We start from the raw sequence: 16,195 nt of genomic DNA, 5'->3' as shown, positions 1-16,195 counted from the left end.
CCATGGGGGGAAATGAAAAAATTCTAGATTGGTGGAAAGATGCAGCCAGGGGCTCAGAAGGAGCAATGGATGTTGCAGTTCTAGACCAATAAGGAATCCATTGTAACTGAAGTTGAATGTTCATTGTGCAGGGCGGTGGTAGTTATAGCTGGCTTCTACTGGGGAAATTCTAAACCTACTACAGTTTTTCTTTTAATTTTTTATTTTATATTGGAGTATAGTTGATTTACAATGTTGTATTAGTTTTAGGTGTACAGCAAAATGATTGTTATACATATACATATATCCATTCTTTTTCAGATTCTTTTCCCATGTAGGTTATTACAGAATATTGAGTAGAGTTCCCTGCGCTATACAGTAGGTCCTTGTTGATTATCTATGGTATATATAGTAGTGTGTATCTGTCAATCCCAATCTCCCAATTTATCCCTCCCCACCACGTTTCCCCTTTAGTAACCATAAGTTTGTTTTCGAAGTCTGTGAGTCTGTTTCTGTTTTGTAGATAAGTTCATTTGTATCTTTGTGTTTTTTGGGGTTTTTTTTAGATTCCACATGTAAGTGGTATCATATGGTATTTGTCTTTCTCTGTCTGACTTCTCTTTAGTATGATAATCTCTAGGTCCATTCATGTTGCTGCAAATGGCATTATTTCATTCTTTTTTATGGCTGAGTAATATTCCACTGTATAAATATACCACATCTTCTTTATCCATTCATCTGTCCGTGGACATTTAGGTTTGCTTCCATGTCTTGGCTATTGTGAATAGTGCTGCAATGAACACTGGGGTGCATGTATCGTTTAGAATTATTAAACCTACTATAGTTTTGAGGACTTTGTATCCCAACTCGGGAGTTTGAGCTTAATCCTTTAAGAATGGACAGCTTTTTGAACTTTTGAGAATGTGATGGTGCAGTAAAATACAAGCTTACTGGGATGATGACTTTGGTGGCCATGCATGGACCCGACTGGCTGGGTAAAAATTAGAGGAATGAAAACCAGCAATTCATGGAAGAAGATGGTTAGAGTAGTAACCTTGGAAGAAAAGGGAAGGCTGAAGCCAAAAGGTCTTTTAATGAGCAACCAAACAGCCTTAGAGAGTGATTAAGAGAAGGCACGAATGAGAGGTCCGAGTCTCAGGTGATGTTCCGGTGCTCACCTAGGGAATGGTAATATCCTTCATATCTTCTGTAAAGACTAGAAAGTAGAAAGTAGGAAGAAATTTCAAAGGGGCACATGATGCAGTTAAGAATGGTGAGTTTAAAATAACAAGGGATCATCATAGCTAAGAGTCGGTCAGATTTGAGATCTGAGATCAAAATTTGAATATTATCAGGACAGAGGAGAGAATCAAAGCTGTAAAAGAGAATGCATTTACTGAGGGAATGTGTATATTTGAAGTCACTGCTGTGTGTCATAATTGTTTGGAGATGGAAAGAACACGTTCTGGTGAAAAACTTGCTTGCAGTCAAAAGTACACGGTGTGAAAGTCTGCCTTTATAGTAAATGCCTTTGATTCGAAAATGTATTCATTAGCCATATTAAGTGACACTTCATTCCAATAAAAGAAAGACATTGGAGGAAGACAGGGGTTAGGGGAAGGCCACTACGTGTGATTTACTACCGCCACTTAATTATTGAGCAGTCTCTGATGTCGTATGTCCTATCACAGTGGTTGACCAAGTCACAGACATTTGAAAAATGACAAAGGTCACACTGAAAAATCCTGAGGGCAAAGTTTAACATGTTGGCTTTCAGCTTTATACATTTCGTGTCAAACGAAATCTTCAGGAGGTGCACTTACTCCAGCCAGTGGCGGGGGGGGGGGGGACGACATTGTATTTTTGTCAAAAACAAATGAGTTTGGGTCCTCAGCTGGCTGAGTGCCCTCTCCCCCTTTCAACACCACTCAAAAAAAATTTTTTTTTTAAACAGCATTTATAAGTAATCGAGAATACACTAGGGCAACTTCACCAAGACTGGTTTTTTTTTTTTTCTGGCACATTCTGAACATCTGAGTTCTGTGTATGTTTTTATTAGAAAAAGCAATTTGGAATGGCCAATGGTGAAGGGGTAAAAAGCATGAATGAGTGAGGCGCACATCCATTCCCAAACCTTCCCCCTGCCATGACGTTGGGTCATCTTCCCCCACCTCCCAAATTCTCCAGCCCTCCTTTGTCCCTATGTCTTGGCTGGCACCCTCTTCCATTATGCTTCCTGTTCCCCAGTGGAGACCAAGGAACCCGGGGAAAGTCCAAGAATAGGGCCTGATGACAGAGACTGAGTACTAAGATCCAAAGGTGTCCATGAGAAAGGCAAGGTGGAAAGAGCAGTATGGGAATCACTTACCTGTAGCTTTTCCTGTCTTTAAAATGTTTAACCACCTCCCCGCCCAGACGCACACACTGAAGGATGTTACAACATTCGTGTAAGTGGTTCTCAAACATTAGCAATCACAGAATCCTCTGAAGGGTTTATTAAACCACAGGTTGCTGGACACCCCCCACCTCTAGAGTTTCTGATTCAGCAGGTCGAAGAATTTGTCTTTCCAACCAGCTCCCTGGGGAAGCTGTTGCTGTTGACCCAGGAATTCCTGGTCTCTGTTCTAGACTCTACAGATAGGACAAAATGAGACTTTGTAATTCACGATTCTTATAACCGGCAAGTCTCCTCCCAGTTCTCTGAATATTGGACCGTTTTCTCCCACTGGGTTAAAAGCAACTGACTTTAAAAACATTTTTTAAGTGACATTCATTCTTTGTCTTTCCTCTTAGCAAAACACTGTAAATGTAAATTAAAATATATTCCAGGGAAATGAGAGTTAGTTCATTTTTTAAATACAGTGACCCTTAAATTGTCTTTAGTCATATGTATACAAACCAGCTCTGGGAAAATGGCTTAATAATTTGTTGTAAAGCACTGCAAATTAAATAATTAACTCTCCAGATTGTTCTTGTTGTTGTTTTAACTAGCAGACAGGTGGCCATCCATCAAAGAAACAATACTAAAGCAAAGATGGAAGGAATTAAATGTTAGCCCTGTGGTTTCCATCGTTTCAGACATTTGCATTTTACCTTTTAAACCACAGAGGAGTTTCTAGTCCTCAGGGCAGTTGTATTGCCTCTGTTGACCTTTAAAAGAATCTGGGTAGGGGAATGAATCTATTCTTTTGTCATCAGAGTCCTTAAATTTTTTTCGCTAAATGTTTAATTTACCATATAAAAAATCTTGTTTAATTATAAACATCTACAGTCTGCTTCTCTTATATTTCTGGGGAAGTAATGACTGTTAAAATCAACAAACCAAATTTGTATGCTACTAATACTGTTCAAAGTATAAACTGAGGTAACCACTCAGGAATTATTTTTAGACATTAGGAATACTTGAATGATTCAACAAAGCATTCCCCTATATTTTCAAGTCAAAAAAGCCCTCTAAGTTTCTTGTTTTACTTTTATTTATTTATTTATTTATTTATTTAATTTATTTTTGGCCGCGTGGGTCTTTGTTGCTGTGTGCGGACTTTCTCTAGTTGTGGTGAGCGGGGGCGGCTACTCGTTGCAGTGCGCGGGCTTCTCATTGCGGTGGCTTCTCTTGTTGCAGAGCATGGGCTCTAGGCGCGCGGGCTTCAGTAGTTGTGGCACGTGGGCTCAGTAGTTGTGGCTCACGGGCTCTAGAGTGCAGGCTCAGTAGTTGTGGCTCACGGGCTTAGTTGCTCCGCGGCATGTGGGATCTTCCCGGACCAGGGCTCGAACCCATGTCCCCTGCATTGACAGGCGGATTCTTAACCACTGCGCCACCAGGGAAGTCCCCCTCTAAATTTCTTAACAGTAATAGTTAGTGTTCCCTGCAGAGCACTGTTTCAGTAAAGTTCCTGGGATTTCCTATGATACATCCACATAAATTCACAGTTCTAGTGTAGCTATATATAATTTTATTCCTGCACTTATTATGTACATATGCTACATTACAAAAATATTCCTTTTATTCTGAGTAACTCTTAAAGTGTAAAACTAGTAAATTGAGTACATGATTAATTTTTGTACACTATATCACAATCCAGCGACTTGGCAACCTGGTTTTGAGCAAGAGTTCTCACACTTGGTTGCACGTTAGAATCTCCTGAGGAGTTTTAAAGATCCCAATCCCTGGACCTCACCCCAATCTAAGTAATTCATACTCTCTGGTTGGGAAGGGGTGTAGACCAAGCATGGTATTTGTGTAGCCCCCCAAGTGAGGGCAGAGTGCAGGCCAGGGTGGGAACCACTCACCCAGTGGATGGTTGTCATCTTGCTTCCTTCCTTCCATAACTTCCATGTTGCTCTAATTTGGACTCAGTCAACTCACTTTGATTGGACAAAGACAGCCTCAGTCCTACTAAAAGCAGAGGAAATGGCTAAGTAAAGGTGGTGAAGTCAGGGATGAAGGCTGCAATGAATTCAAGGAATTTGAGATTCAAACGCCTAAAACCCAAGGAAGGTTCTGTCTTTGAAGGTTACTCAGGGCTGAGAAACAATGCCATGCTTTCTTATTCTTCTTTGATTCTCTAGGCTGTCCCAAATGGGGAATTCTCTTACACAACATTGATTTTGTCAATTCTTAACAGACCAGACCCACTTTGGATGGAATGGAATTTTAATCTATATATTTTTTTAGTCGAAGTTTGTAACCTCCCTTGACTTTAATACTTTCCCCACTACCCAGATGGGGATATGACTGTTGTGAACATCATGAACCCTTTTTGGGAATGCCACAAATTCAAGAGCAAAGCTGACCGTGTATTGAATTTTAATTCATTTTCAGCAGCTGGTCCAGAGAAGGCATATTCCTCTAAAACTTAAAATTATTTTTTATATCTTTATTGGAGTATAATTGCTTTACAATGTTGTGTTAGTTTCTGCTGCATAACAAAGTGAATCAGCTATATGTATACATATATCCCCATGTCCCCTCCCTCTTGAGCCTCTGTCCCACCCTCCCTATCCCACCCCTCTAGGTCGTCACAAAGCACCGAGCTGATCTCCCTGTGCTATGCGGCTGCTTCCCACTAGCCATCCATTTTACATTCGGTAGTGTATATATGTCAGTGCTACTCTCTCACTTCGTCCCAGCTCCCCCCCCCCGCCCCCGCACCCCCCACCGGGTCTTCAAGTCTGTTCTCTACATCTGCGTCTTTATTCCTGCCCTGCCACTAGGTTCATCAGTACCATTTTTTTAGATTCCATATATGTGCGTTAGCACACGGTATTTGTTTTTCTCTTTCTGACTTACTTCACTCTGTATGACAGACTCGAACTCCATCCACCTCACTACAGATAATTCAGTTTCGTTCCTTTTTATGGCTGTGTAATGTTCCATTGTATATATGTGCCACATCTTCTTTATCCATTCATCTGTCGATGGACATTTAGGTTGCTTTCATGTCCTGGCTATTGTAAATAGTGCTGCAATGAACATTGCAGTACCTGTATCTTTTTGAATTATGGAAAAACCTAAAAATTTGAGGAAATAAAAATTGCTGTAGAAACAAAGCAAATCATAGTTACCTATGCAAAATTATTAGATCAAAGACTCAACTGTTTTAGTTTGAAATACATTCGATATATTCACTTCAGTCAGCATGAAGTATAGGTACTGGCTTAGAAAAAGATTTGGTCTTCCCACAGTATCTTAAGAATAAAAATGTAAAAAAAAATGTTTCCATTCATTGAAGGCTAAGCATCCACCGTGAGACATTCAGGTCTGGTAAAAATGTTTGATGGTATCAGTTAAAACCCTACTTAAGTAGAAAGGCCAGAACATGTTTGTTAATGAGTATCTAGCAATGTCATCATCTACTTAAGACAGAGAAAAAGGGATAAAATCAAAATTATTCAATCTCTGAGTGATGGAGGAAGTAAAGCTTGAAGTGACATATACAAACAATGTGTATGACATCCATCAACGTCAGGAGATTTTAAAGACATTAATTATCCAGTGCTCTAAGCTCTCCTTTGAGGTGTATTTTATGATTAAGAAAAAAGATACTGAGGAAAAGAAAACTGATGGAAACAGCAATCGATGAGTAATTCTGCATTGGAGGTGTACTCACAACCCAACACTTTACACTTATTTGCAGAATGGAAAGAACTGACTAATCCTTGTGCGGTTCCTTTTTTTTAAATTGAAGTATAGTCAGTTTACAATGTTGTGTTAGTTTCTGGTGTACAGCAGAGCGATTGTTATATATGTGTGTGTGTGTGTGTGTGTGTGTGTGTGTGTATTCTTTTTCGTATTCTTTTCCATTATAGTTTATTACAAGATATTGAATATAGTTCCCTGTGCTATAGAGTAGGTCCTTGTTGTTTATCTGTTTTATACACAGTAGCTTGCATCTGCCAATCCCAAACTCCTAATTAATCCCCCCAACCATGTTTCCCTTTGGTAATCATAAGTTTGTTTTCTGTGTCTGTGAATCTGTGTCTGTTTTGTAAATAAGTTCATTTGTATCATATTTTAGATTCCACATATAAGTGATATCATATGATATTTGTCTTTCTCTGTCTGGCTTACTTCACTTAGTATGCTAACCTCTAGGTCTATCCATGTTGCTGCAAATGGCATTATTCCATTCTTTTTTTATGACTGAGTAGTATTCCATTGTATATATGTACCGCATCTTCTTTATCCATTCATCTGTTGATGGACATCTAAGTTGTTTCCACTTCTTGGCTATTGTGAGTAGCACTGCCATGAACATTGGGGTGCATGTATCTTTTCAAATTAGAGTTTTCTCCAGATGTATGCCCATTGTCTTCTTTACTCACTTTTGACCATGTTCTTGCTATAGCAACCTTGATCCAACTGAAGATCCTTTCTTACTCTTTCCTGGTCTGAATCTTCTGCTTCTCTGAACAAAGGTTGCAGAGGAATTTATTCAGACATTGCATTTTACCGGTGATTTAATGCTATTTTTTTTCTTTTGTGAGTTAAAAATTATTTGGGTATCCAACAGAAAGATCTTCTCCTTTAGAATTTTGAGTACCTGAATGATTGAAATTTTAGCCATACTCCTACACTCTCATGTTAAGCAAATTGAGTTACATTGAAATTTTTAAGTGGTTTGGACCAATAGAGAAAATACTCTGTATTAACTAATAAGAGGGCCGTGATTTATTTTTTTAAGATTTTTTTTTTTCAAGGAGACAGCAATTTTCTGTAAAGGGCCAGTACTCAGTTTTTGTCATTGTAGCACAAAAGCAGAGAGAAACCATCAACAAATGGGAGTATCTGTGCTCCCACGAAACTTTATGGACAAAGAAATTTGAATTTCATATACTTCTCATGTGTCACAAAATTTTATCCTTCTTCTGATTTAAAAAAATCATTCAAAAATGTAAAAACCATTTCTACCTGGCAAGCCATAGAAAAACAGACAGCGGGCAGGATTTGGCCTGTGGGCTGTAGTTTGCCAACCCCTGGTTTAGGAGATTAAATATCTCCCCAACTTGAAAGCTCTCACTTGATCAAAATAACTAACTACTATTAGTCTGTTTTCCAATAGTCCCATAATCTTTTCACCATCTAACTCTTGACTGACAAATTGGTCACCTCTCTTGAGACGACCCCATGGATCCGCTATGGCAGCCCAGAGTGCCAGAGAAGACAGCAGGACGGCTGCCATATTGGACCTTCATGGCTCTTACCCCTATGCTGTCATCTTACAAAATGCTTCCCGTATGTTCCAATGATAAAAGTCATAGTCATTTTCTCTAAAACATTTCTCTTAGGAGATCAATTTTTTTTTTTTTTAATAATCGAGATTTTCCTTTTTTATTGAATGAAAGATTCTTTAACTTCTAGAGTGCTTTACAGTTTTCAAAAGTTTCACACACATGATTTCATATAATCCCATAATAACCCTTTTCCCCCCCGCTACCCCTATATTGTTTTTCTCCCCTTCCCTCTCTCCTCTGGTAACCACTAGTTTGTAGGAGATTATTATTTTTAAGTTCAGAGACTTTCAAAGCTTCCTAGGAGTCCAGCTCCCTTCACTCAATATTGATTCTCAAAACTGACAGATGTGTTATTGGTCAGTTGCTCAGCTCTCTTACTACAGGCAGAAATAGGGCCGAGGGATGAGGAATGAACAAGAAAGGCCACTCACATCTCTAATACCTGGAAATAAGTAGTCATCGTTGGATCTGCTAAAATTACAACTAAATGAATATAATTATACTAAGAGATTTATTTATCTCCGTTAACATCTGAAAGTTCTTCTAGGCCGTAAACGGTATTTAAAAATTGTTCTCTGTATATTATTGACTACCAGATTACAGTAATAAACACTGAACTCCTGACGATGGAATTTATAAATATATGGTGCAGATTCTGTGGTGTTAATATAGAAATATCAAATAAAACCTGACAAGGTAAATACAGTATTGCATGTCAAAATGGCTTAAATTGTCGTCCATGGAACACTAGACTTAAATTTGTATGCAGATTGGGTTTTATTATGTTTTTGAAGCTCCCTGGCGACCTGTCTTGCCAGGGCATTTGGAAATGTTAACTATCATAACCCATGAAAAAAAGGCATTAAAAAATCAAACCAGCGTAAATCACACAGATTTGCGGTCTGTCATGAGTTGAACCTGAAGATAGCCTTAAATTCCTGCAACGTAATTAAAGCATCTTAAGAGTTTAGTTACATGCTAAGAATTTATGCTTTTATGCAGGTGGCATGTGTTAATACGAGTGTGTTTTTGTATTAAGGATTGTGATTAAAGTTTGTTAGGAAAAAATATACGGACGGTGGACCTCGACGTGTTCATATCCTGGTTGTGCTGGAGGGGCGGTGTTGGGTGTCAGGGCTATGAACACAGTTCCTGAGTGTCACTCTGAATATTATGGAATGGAACAAGCCAGATCTGTGTTTGCCTTGAAAGGTATCCAGACTTAATATTATACTTTAAAGACATTCTGAAGCGTTGACTTCAGAATAAGAGCAAACATTCTTTAGGCCTGGACAAACCCGAAAGGAATTACTGAAATCTCCTGTTTCAGGCATACATTTCCATAGTAGTGCTCAGTGACAAGTCATTCATTCCCTGTAATCTGACTCTTAGGTGCAGGTCTCCAAAGGCTAAAATGAGGGGTATTTTTGTCTGCTTACCTTGCTCTTTGATTGGGTCTCAGTGTATGTAGAAGTACAAAGCTCATCTGTTAAGTTGGATTTACTATTCTCAGCTGGTGTCCATATCCATGCCTAAAGGCTTGTATTGAGATGGGTTGTAAAATCAGCTATCCTGCCATGATTGTTCAATGATCAACTCAGGAGGCTGAGTCTGGCTCCACGAAAATGCATTAGAATTGTATGTGTTAAAACAAACATTACAGGAAAAATTAGTCATCCTTTCCGGAGAAAGTATGCAGGGGAGCCTCATTCTTGAAGCAACACATGTTTTACAAGGTTGTCTTTCACAAGTTTGACTTGTACCCAATCTTTTGCTTAATATGAGGAAACGAGATCTGACTCGTTGCATCTTTACCTTTAGAAGGACCATTTTGAATTATTTATATTCCTCTTCTTTGGTGGTGATGGCATGGCAGGAGGGGGCGTGTTGAATTACAACAAATAGTCGCACACTTAAAAAAGCCTCATCTTTCTCAACAAAGACTTCCTTTCCCTTCATAGAGTAAGAGGAGTGCTGTAAAAAAAAAAAAAAAAAAAATACCCGGGAGAGAGATAATGAATTAAGGCTAGGAACAACTTGATTTTAGGTAGAACTTGAAATAGATGTGTCAGTGATAATTGCTAGACTGTCTAGTCATGTAAACACTTGTTTATTCAACAGTGTAGTATTTGCCTTCCCTGAGATCTTGTGATCTAATGGAGTCGTATAGCATCCCTTCAGAATGCTTCTAAACTGTCAAGTCCCTCTTCTTGGGTTCAGACTCAACACTACCAATGAGAAAAGCCTTAAAGGGTAGAAGTCGTTGTTTTAACAATATATAGTAGTTGCTAAATGAACTTACTAGTTAGTTGATTTACTACATTCAATTTCAGAAGTGTTCTCCAATGAATATTCAGTTTTCCATGCTAATTGTTCCCACAGTGAATATTTGAGGATTTATAATGGGAAGGGACTAAGCCATGATGGGTATACAGCAGGTACTCAATACATACTGTGGTTTTGTTATGCTCTCTCCTTGGTAGTAGAATTATTTCCTGCCATGCAGATGCATTCCAGAGGCAAGAGCATGTACCCGGGCCCAGGAAGGAGCTTGGCCTATGGGCCAAATCTCCCTCACCACCTGTTTTTGTAAATAAAGTTTTATTGGCACACAGCCCTGCCCACTTGCTGACATATTGTCTATGGCCACTTTCTTACTAAAACAGGAGAATCGAGTAGCTGCGACAGAGAACATATGGCCAACAAGGCCTAAACTATTTACTACCTGGCCCTTTGCAGAAAAGCTTTGCTGACCCCTGTTCTAGACTCGGATGCTGTGCTGTCCAGTAATGTAGCCACAAGCCACATGTGGCAGCTAAGTGTTTGAAATGTGGCCGTTGTGAATCAAGATATGTTATATGTGTAAAACACACACCAGATGCCAAAGACTTAGTAAAAAGAAAGAAAAAGAATGTAAAAGAACTCATCAGTTTTAAAATATTGATTACGTGTTGAAATAATACTATTTTGGAAATTGAGTTAAGTCAAATATATTGTTAAAATTAATTTTACCTGTTTCTTTTTCATTTTTTTTTAAAAAAATATGACTATTAGAAAATTTTAAATGTGACTCCCATTTGTGGCTCACATTGTATTTCTAATGACACTGCTGGTTTAGAGCCTGGAATTTGGAGGCTATGTGATCTGTACAAAAGGTTAGAAAGAGGGAAGAGAAAACAAACCTTTGTATTAGCAAATATCTTTCAAAAGCAATACAATCTTCTGTTAATTTGGCTATTCCTCATAAGAAGGAATACTCAAAACTAACAGATTAGGATGTCTATGGGAAAAGTTTTAGCTGAATTCTCCCAGAAGACCCTAACTCAGAATTCGAATTGGGAGGTGATCCCGGAAGCATCTGGAAGGGAGAGGGGAGGCGGAACCGAGAAGGAGAGGAAGCGGAAAGAGAGCATGGTCAGGAGCAGGTGATTGCTGTGGGCATCGGGCTCCTACAAGTGCGGGCGCTCGGGAGATTTTCTGAAACACGACTCAGAGTGGTCCCACCTGGAGGTGAGGAAGCCGGGCAGTTCATCCACCGACTGCCAATAGTTGCTGGCTGAGGGCTGCTCCTAGGGGCATCAACCTCCCTTCTCCTCCCCAGCACCCCCGCCTGCCCTGCCTGGGGCCAGAAAAAGCCCTGGAGCCTGAAGGAACAGGTGCTTGCAGCAAAAAGCCACCAGCAAGCTTGAGAATGGTGACTGCCTGAGGCATGGGGTTGGCCCCCGTAGTGTCTGGTACTGACACCAAACAATGTTTCACCCTGGAATTCATGATTTCTTCCACAGGCATTTGTATAGTTCCTGGTGTGTGTTCATTTTCTCCTCTGAACTGAACAATAGCATAAATGGGTACATTTGTTGTTGCTACACATCATGGATGGGAAAACTGAGCCCAAGCGTCATTTGTCCAGGAGAATTCAGCTGGGGTCGTGGCCCCAGGCTCCTCACTCTACATGTGTGGCCACTCATGCCTGACTCCTTGGACTTCTACAAAGTTCAGCTCCATAAGGAGATGGAAATGTATTGATGTTTTCGAGGTGAGAACAGGAAACTAGAACTTTTTGGGGGGGGGTACTCTGTAGAATTCCTTAGATATCCATAGGGAAGTAGATACTTATATCCACTTTAGTCCCAAGACTCTGATGCCAAAAAATGTTATCTCTCATTTGCACAAGGCACAGTCAAAATCAAGGGGTTATAGGACCTGCCGATCACCACACAGGATGTTAGTGATACAGTTAAATTCGAGAAAACTCCACAGAAGTCCCCGTAGTGGCAGCTTATGGGTGCGTGGTTCATTGAGGACTGGATTTGGTTACCTGCCCGTTACCCGGGCTCTCTTGAAAAGTGTTGTTAGTCCCTTTGGTACCTCTTGGAAACAAGTCTCTCTCTCAGCTTCATTTCCCTTTATTATACTTCTAAGTGACTTGGTAATTCTTTGCGGACTTCGGTAACACTTGTACTATTTAAATTTGAATAACCCCAAAGGATCTAGATAGGTCAATGTGTTTAAACCACAGGCTTTAGTCTGCATATTAGTTGATTAAAAACAGATTTTATACATGATGTATCCTTAATAAAAGGAGAGAAAAGCAAGCAGATGTTTGTAAAGTCTAAATGTGTTAGATTATATTTATTTGGATCTCTTGCTGACTAGCTTAAGTCATACCTATGACAATTGAACTTTAAACAGTTTTCATGATGTATTTCCCTGGTAATTTCCTGCTCTGAAGGGTCAGCCAAAAAGAAAAGTAAAAGGATTCCCTAAGACGAACATACAAAAAGAAGTTGACAAATATACCGTAAAGTGGTCATATCTAAGTCAAAGACACTGAATAATGGAAGGCGTCGAAATTATTCTCTAGTTTCGGACCATAAAGTGGTTGCACTTTGTTTAATTCAAACAGTAGAAAAACATTTGGCTTTTGTGCAGGTGGTAAAGAGCTTTGAAAGCAAGTTTTTCGTTGATGCAAACATGAGGTCATTAAGTTGCACCTAAATCACTCTGTCTGGTTCATTCTCTGACTTTTTGTGGTATCCCACCCTTCAAGGGAGAAACGATTCTTTTTCTCCCTTAAAATATTTATATTTGAGACCCTTTGAGTGTCTCGAAGTCGAAATGGAAGATTTCCTGTTGATCTTCCGGTTCAGATGAAATAACGCCCCAAGCCTCCCTCTGAATTCTGAACACATGAGAATTACAGATAAAATATTTTAAAATGGATTTTAAAGAATAATAACCAAGCTTAAACATAAGTGGAAAGTCTCCGAGGATCAGAAATGAAAGGAAATGCAGACATGAGAGGGGGGAAGAGTGAGGGGGCAGTGGGGACCTGAGGGGAAACATGGTGGAATATATCCCGCATGTGGCAGCAGAAATTAACACAACATTGTAAATCAACTAGACTTCAATAAACGAAATTTCAAAAAATTTTGATGTTCTAAAGGAACAGGGAATAGTTCTAGATTCTTAAGGAGGACCGTGATATGAAAAATGTAGCATTCGAGGAAATTTGATCTGGCATTGATAGGTTGATAGGCAAAGAATAGAAGCATGTACAGTGAAACGTACTATGAGTAAACGTGTATGATGAGGACTTCTTATGAATGCCTATAAATGACCATAGTGTCATCAATAGTTGGACAGTTCAGACCTTCTTCCAACGGATTGACCTCAGCCTGCCCATAAGATGGTAAATTCTAAAAATCCAACAGTAGTTGATTTGATGTGGGAATATATTCCTTCTATTATTGCCATTTCTGATTCAGGTAAAGGAATGAGAAATCCAATTACCTCTTTTCTCCCTCGTTCACAACCTGGAAATAACCTATGACTAATTATTCAGTGAAATATGCCTGAGTTCGTACAGAAAGCAGGAACAAAAAGTGAGATCTGAAGATTTTGAAAATAATCTTTTACACTGTAACTTTTCAAAATCCAGTTTAAATCTATAAGTACTTGAAACTGTGTAGATTTCATTGAGATTTCTTTAAAAATGTATCCATTTTCCTGAGTATGAGTAATTTTGTATATACTAAAGTATTAAAAGTATGCAGAATAATATTTTCCTCTCTTTTTTTTCAACAGCAAAACTTAGAGAGTAACCTCACCAACCTTATTAAGAGGAACACGGAACTGGAGACGCTCTTGGCTAAACTCATCCAAACATGTCAACATGTGGAGGTGAGTATCTCTGCGTGCTATTTTTCATATGAAAACTGCTTGATCACGGTTTTTATACCCTCACCCTTTATATTTCTCCAATGGGAATCTTCTTAAAGTCAGAGTTTTTGCAGATGCCAGATATCTAACATGGATGAAATTAGAAGGAACTAGAACCTTCGAGAATCTCCCCCCATCCACTGCTTTGCTCTGCCCCTGCTCCTATCACAGCTCTCCCTAATCCAGCTTTCCTTAGCATTCCTGATCTTGTAGATTTGAATCACTCTTACAAAGAACAGCCCAAAAAAGCACTATTTAAAAGGTGTTGTATTAGTTTCTGAGGGCTGCTGTAACCAATCACCACAAACTTGGATGGCATAAAACACAGACATTGATTCTCTCGCCATTCTGAAGGCCGGAAGTCCAAAATCAAGGTGTTGGCAGGGCCTTGCTCGTTCTGAAGGCTCTTGGGGAGTGTCCTCTCATGCCTCTTCCCACCTCGTAGTGGATGCAGGCAATCCTTGGTGTTCCTTGGCTTGTGGCTGCATCACTCTAATCTCGGCCCCTGTCGTCACGTGGCCTCCTCCCTGTGTGTCTCTGTGTCTGTGTCCAAATCTCCTTCTTACAAGGATGCCTGTCATTGGATTACGCTCCACCCTACTCTAGTATGAACTCACTTTAACTTGATTCCATCTGCAAAGACCCCATTTCCAAATAAGGTCATATTTACAGATACCAGGGGTTAGGACTTGGACATGCCTTTTCTTGGGGGGGATACAATTCATCCCACTACAGGTGTGTATTAAATACATCTTGGCTGTCAGATATGTTTCCATGAAATTGACCACAACTGCAGCATGTTGGGATTAAGTCAAGAGCATGCAGGCAGCACTGACAGCAAGGGCGAGTTGCAGAACGCAGATCTTTCTAACCCTCCGCTTAGAACAGATTCGCTTTTGGCAATGATCTTTCGAGGGAGCATTTCGAGCCTTGCTGATTTAACAACATTGTAAATAATAGTGAACAAGCATAATGTTTTCATTATAGGGTGAAGTGAATATGTATTATAGAATTAAACGGATGAACAAAAAAATGATCCATGTGCTATATTTCATTTTTATGATGTGATAGCATTTGATGTTTAGGACCATAAGAAAGAATTACTTCTCTTCAGTTAAAAAAAAAAAGAAAGAAAGAAAAGAAAAAATTACCTGTGTTGTATGGCAAAATCTTACAAATGCATTATGGATTAGGTGATTATTTCATTCAGTTTCAGCTAGTTACTTCTTAAAGCATTAGTGTCTGGTTTCTATTATGGCCTTTAGTGATTTCAGAACAACTGTCTTGCTCCTAATGCAATATTAGTATGGCTTGAGCTTACGAAAATGCTGTTCATCCTAACATGTAAAATTACATTCTGTAATGTTCAATAATTTCAAATGATAGATAGATGTGTCATTCACAAAATTTACAAGCAGATTCTATTTTTATTTCAAAAGATTAGGTATTTAGTTGACATAACAGGCTTTTAAAATAAAGCTATTACTGAATTGATTGCAGCAGACTTTCAAATAGACACGTACATGCCATTAGAAGTTATTCTAGACAAAGAGTAAAGAATATTCATTCCATTCACTGTTATTATTTCTGTATAAATCCTTTGGAATGGAAAGAAATGTGTGTGGGTGAATAAACTTGGTATTTAGGAAACTGATTCTAGGTAAAAGTCAAAGAAAATTATAAGTAGAAAAATAATGATACCAGCAGTACCTATTTTTACGTGTTCCCTTATTCATAGTTATTCATATTCTCAAAGTATAATCTTTTAAAATTGAGCATCTAAATCTCATATAATAATCGAATGAGTCTGCCTCGAAATTTATTTAATCTTTGATGAAGGAATAAGCAAGATGATAAAGCTGGCTTAAAGGAGGATTCGTAACTGATACGAAACTGATACGTACAAACATGGGGGTTGGGAGGTAGTAGGGAGAAAAGAATGCTAGAGTAAGATAGCTAAATTCAGTGCAAAACTGGTTGGTGACCTAAGGGGCAATAAAATCATTACATTTGAGCAAAATAAGTTGCATACCATCAGTTTTCTCTAAGTTAACATTTAACTTTGCAGAGACTAAGCCCTCATCAATAGTAAATAGAAAGTCAAACTCCGTTACACCCCAGCCTGGAGAGTCAGATGACCCTTCCTTAGGCTGGCTTCATGGAGTCTGCCCTAGTATGACACCAGAAGGACTCAGTCTTCTTTTTGCCTTATTTCCAAGATGTGGATAATTTAGCTTAAGGTGACTTTCTGCTCTTCCTG

General features: G+C 39.0%; 1 protein-coding gene across 4 annotated transcripts in view; it reads left to right on the top strand.

Moving 5' to 3' along the window:
* MID1 (midline 1) overlaps window positions 1–16,195 on the top strand; it is a 603,969-nt gene that overhangs the window by 502,439 nt on the left and 85,335 nt on the right. For all 4 annotated transcript variants that reach the window (XM_059911918.1, XM_059911916.1, XM_059911915.1 and 1 more), the window contains exon 3: window positions 13,801–13,896. In XM_059911918.1, the coding sequence (XP_059767901.1) occupies window positions 13,801–13,896 (96 nt within the window). The remainder of the gene's footprint in view (window positions 1–13,800; window positions 13,897–16,195) is intronic.

The sequence above is a fragment of the Balaenoptera ricei genome, chromosome X, assembly GCF_028023285.1.
Source record: "Balaenoptera ricei isolate mBalRic1 chromosome X, mBalRic1.hap2, whole genome shotgun sequence".
Classification (NCBI taxonomy): Eukaryota; Metazoa; Chordata; class Mammalia; order Artiodactyla; family Balaenopteridae; genus Balaenoptera; species Balaenoptera ricei.
This window is presented reverse-complemented; position numbering and strand designations above follow the sequence as displayed.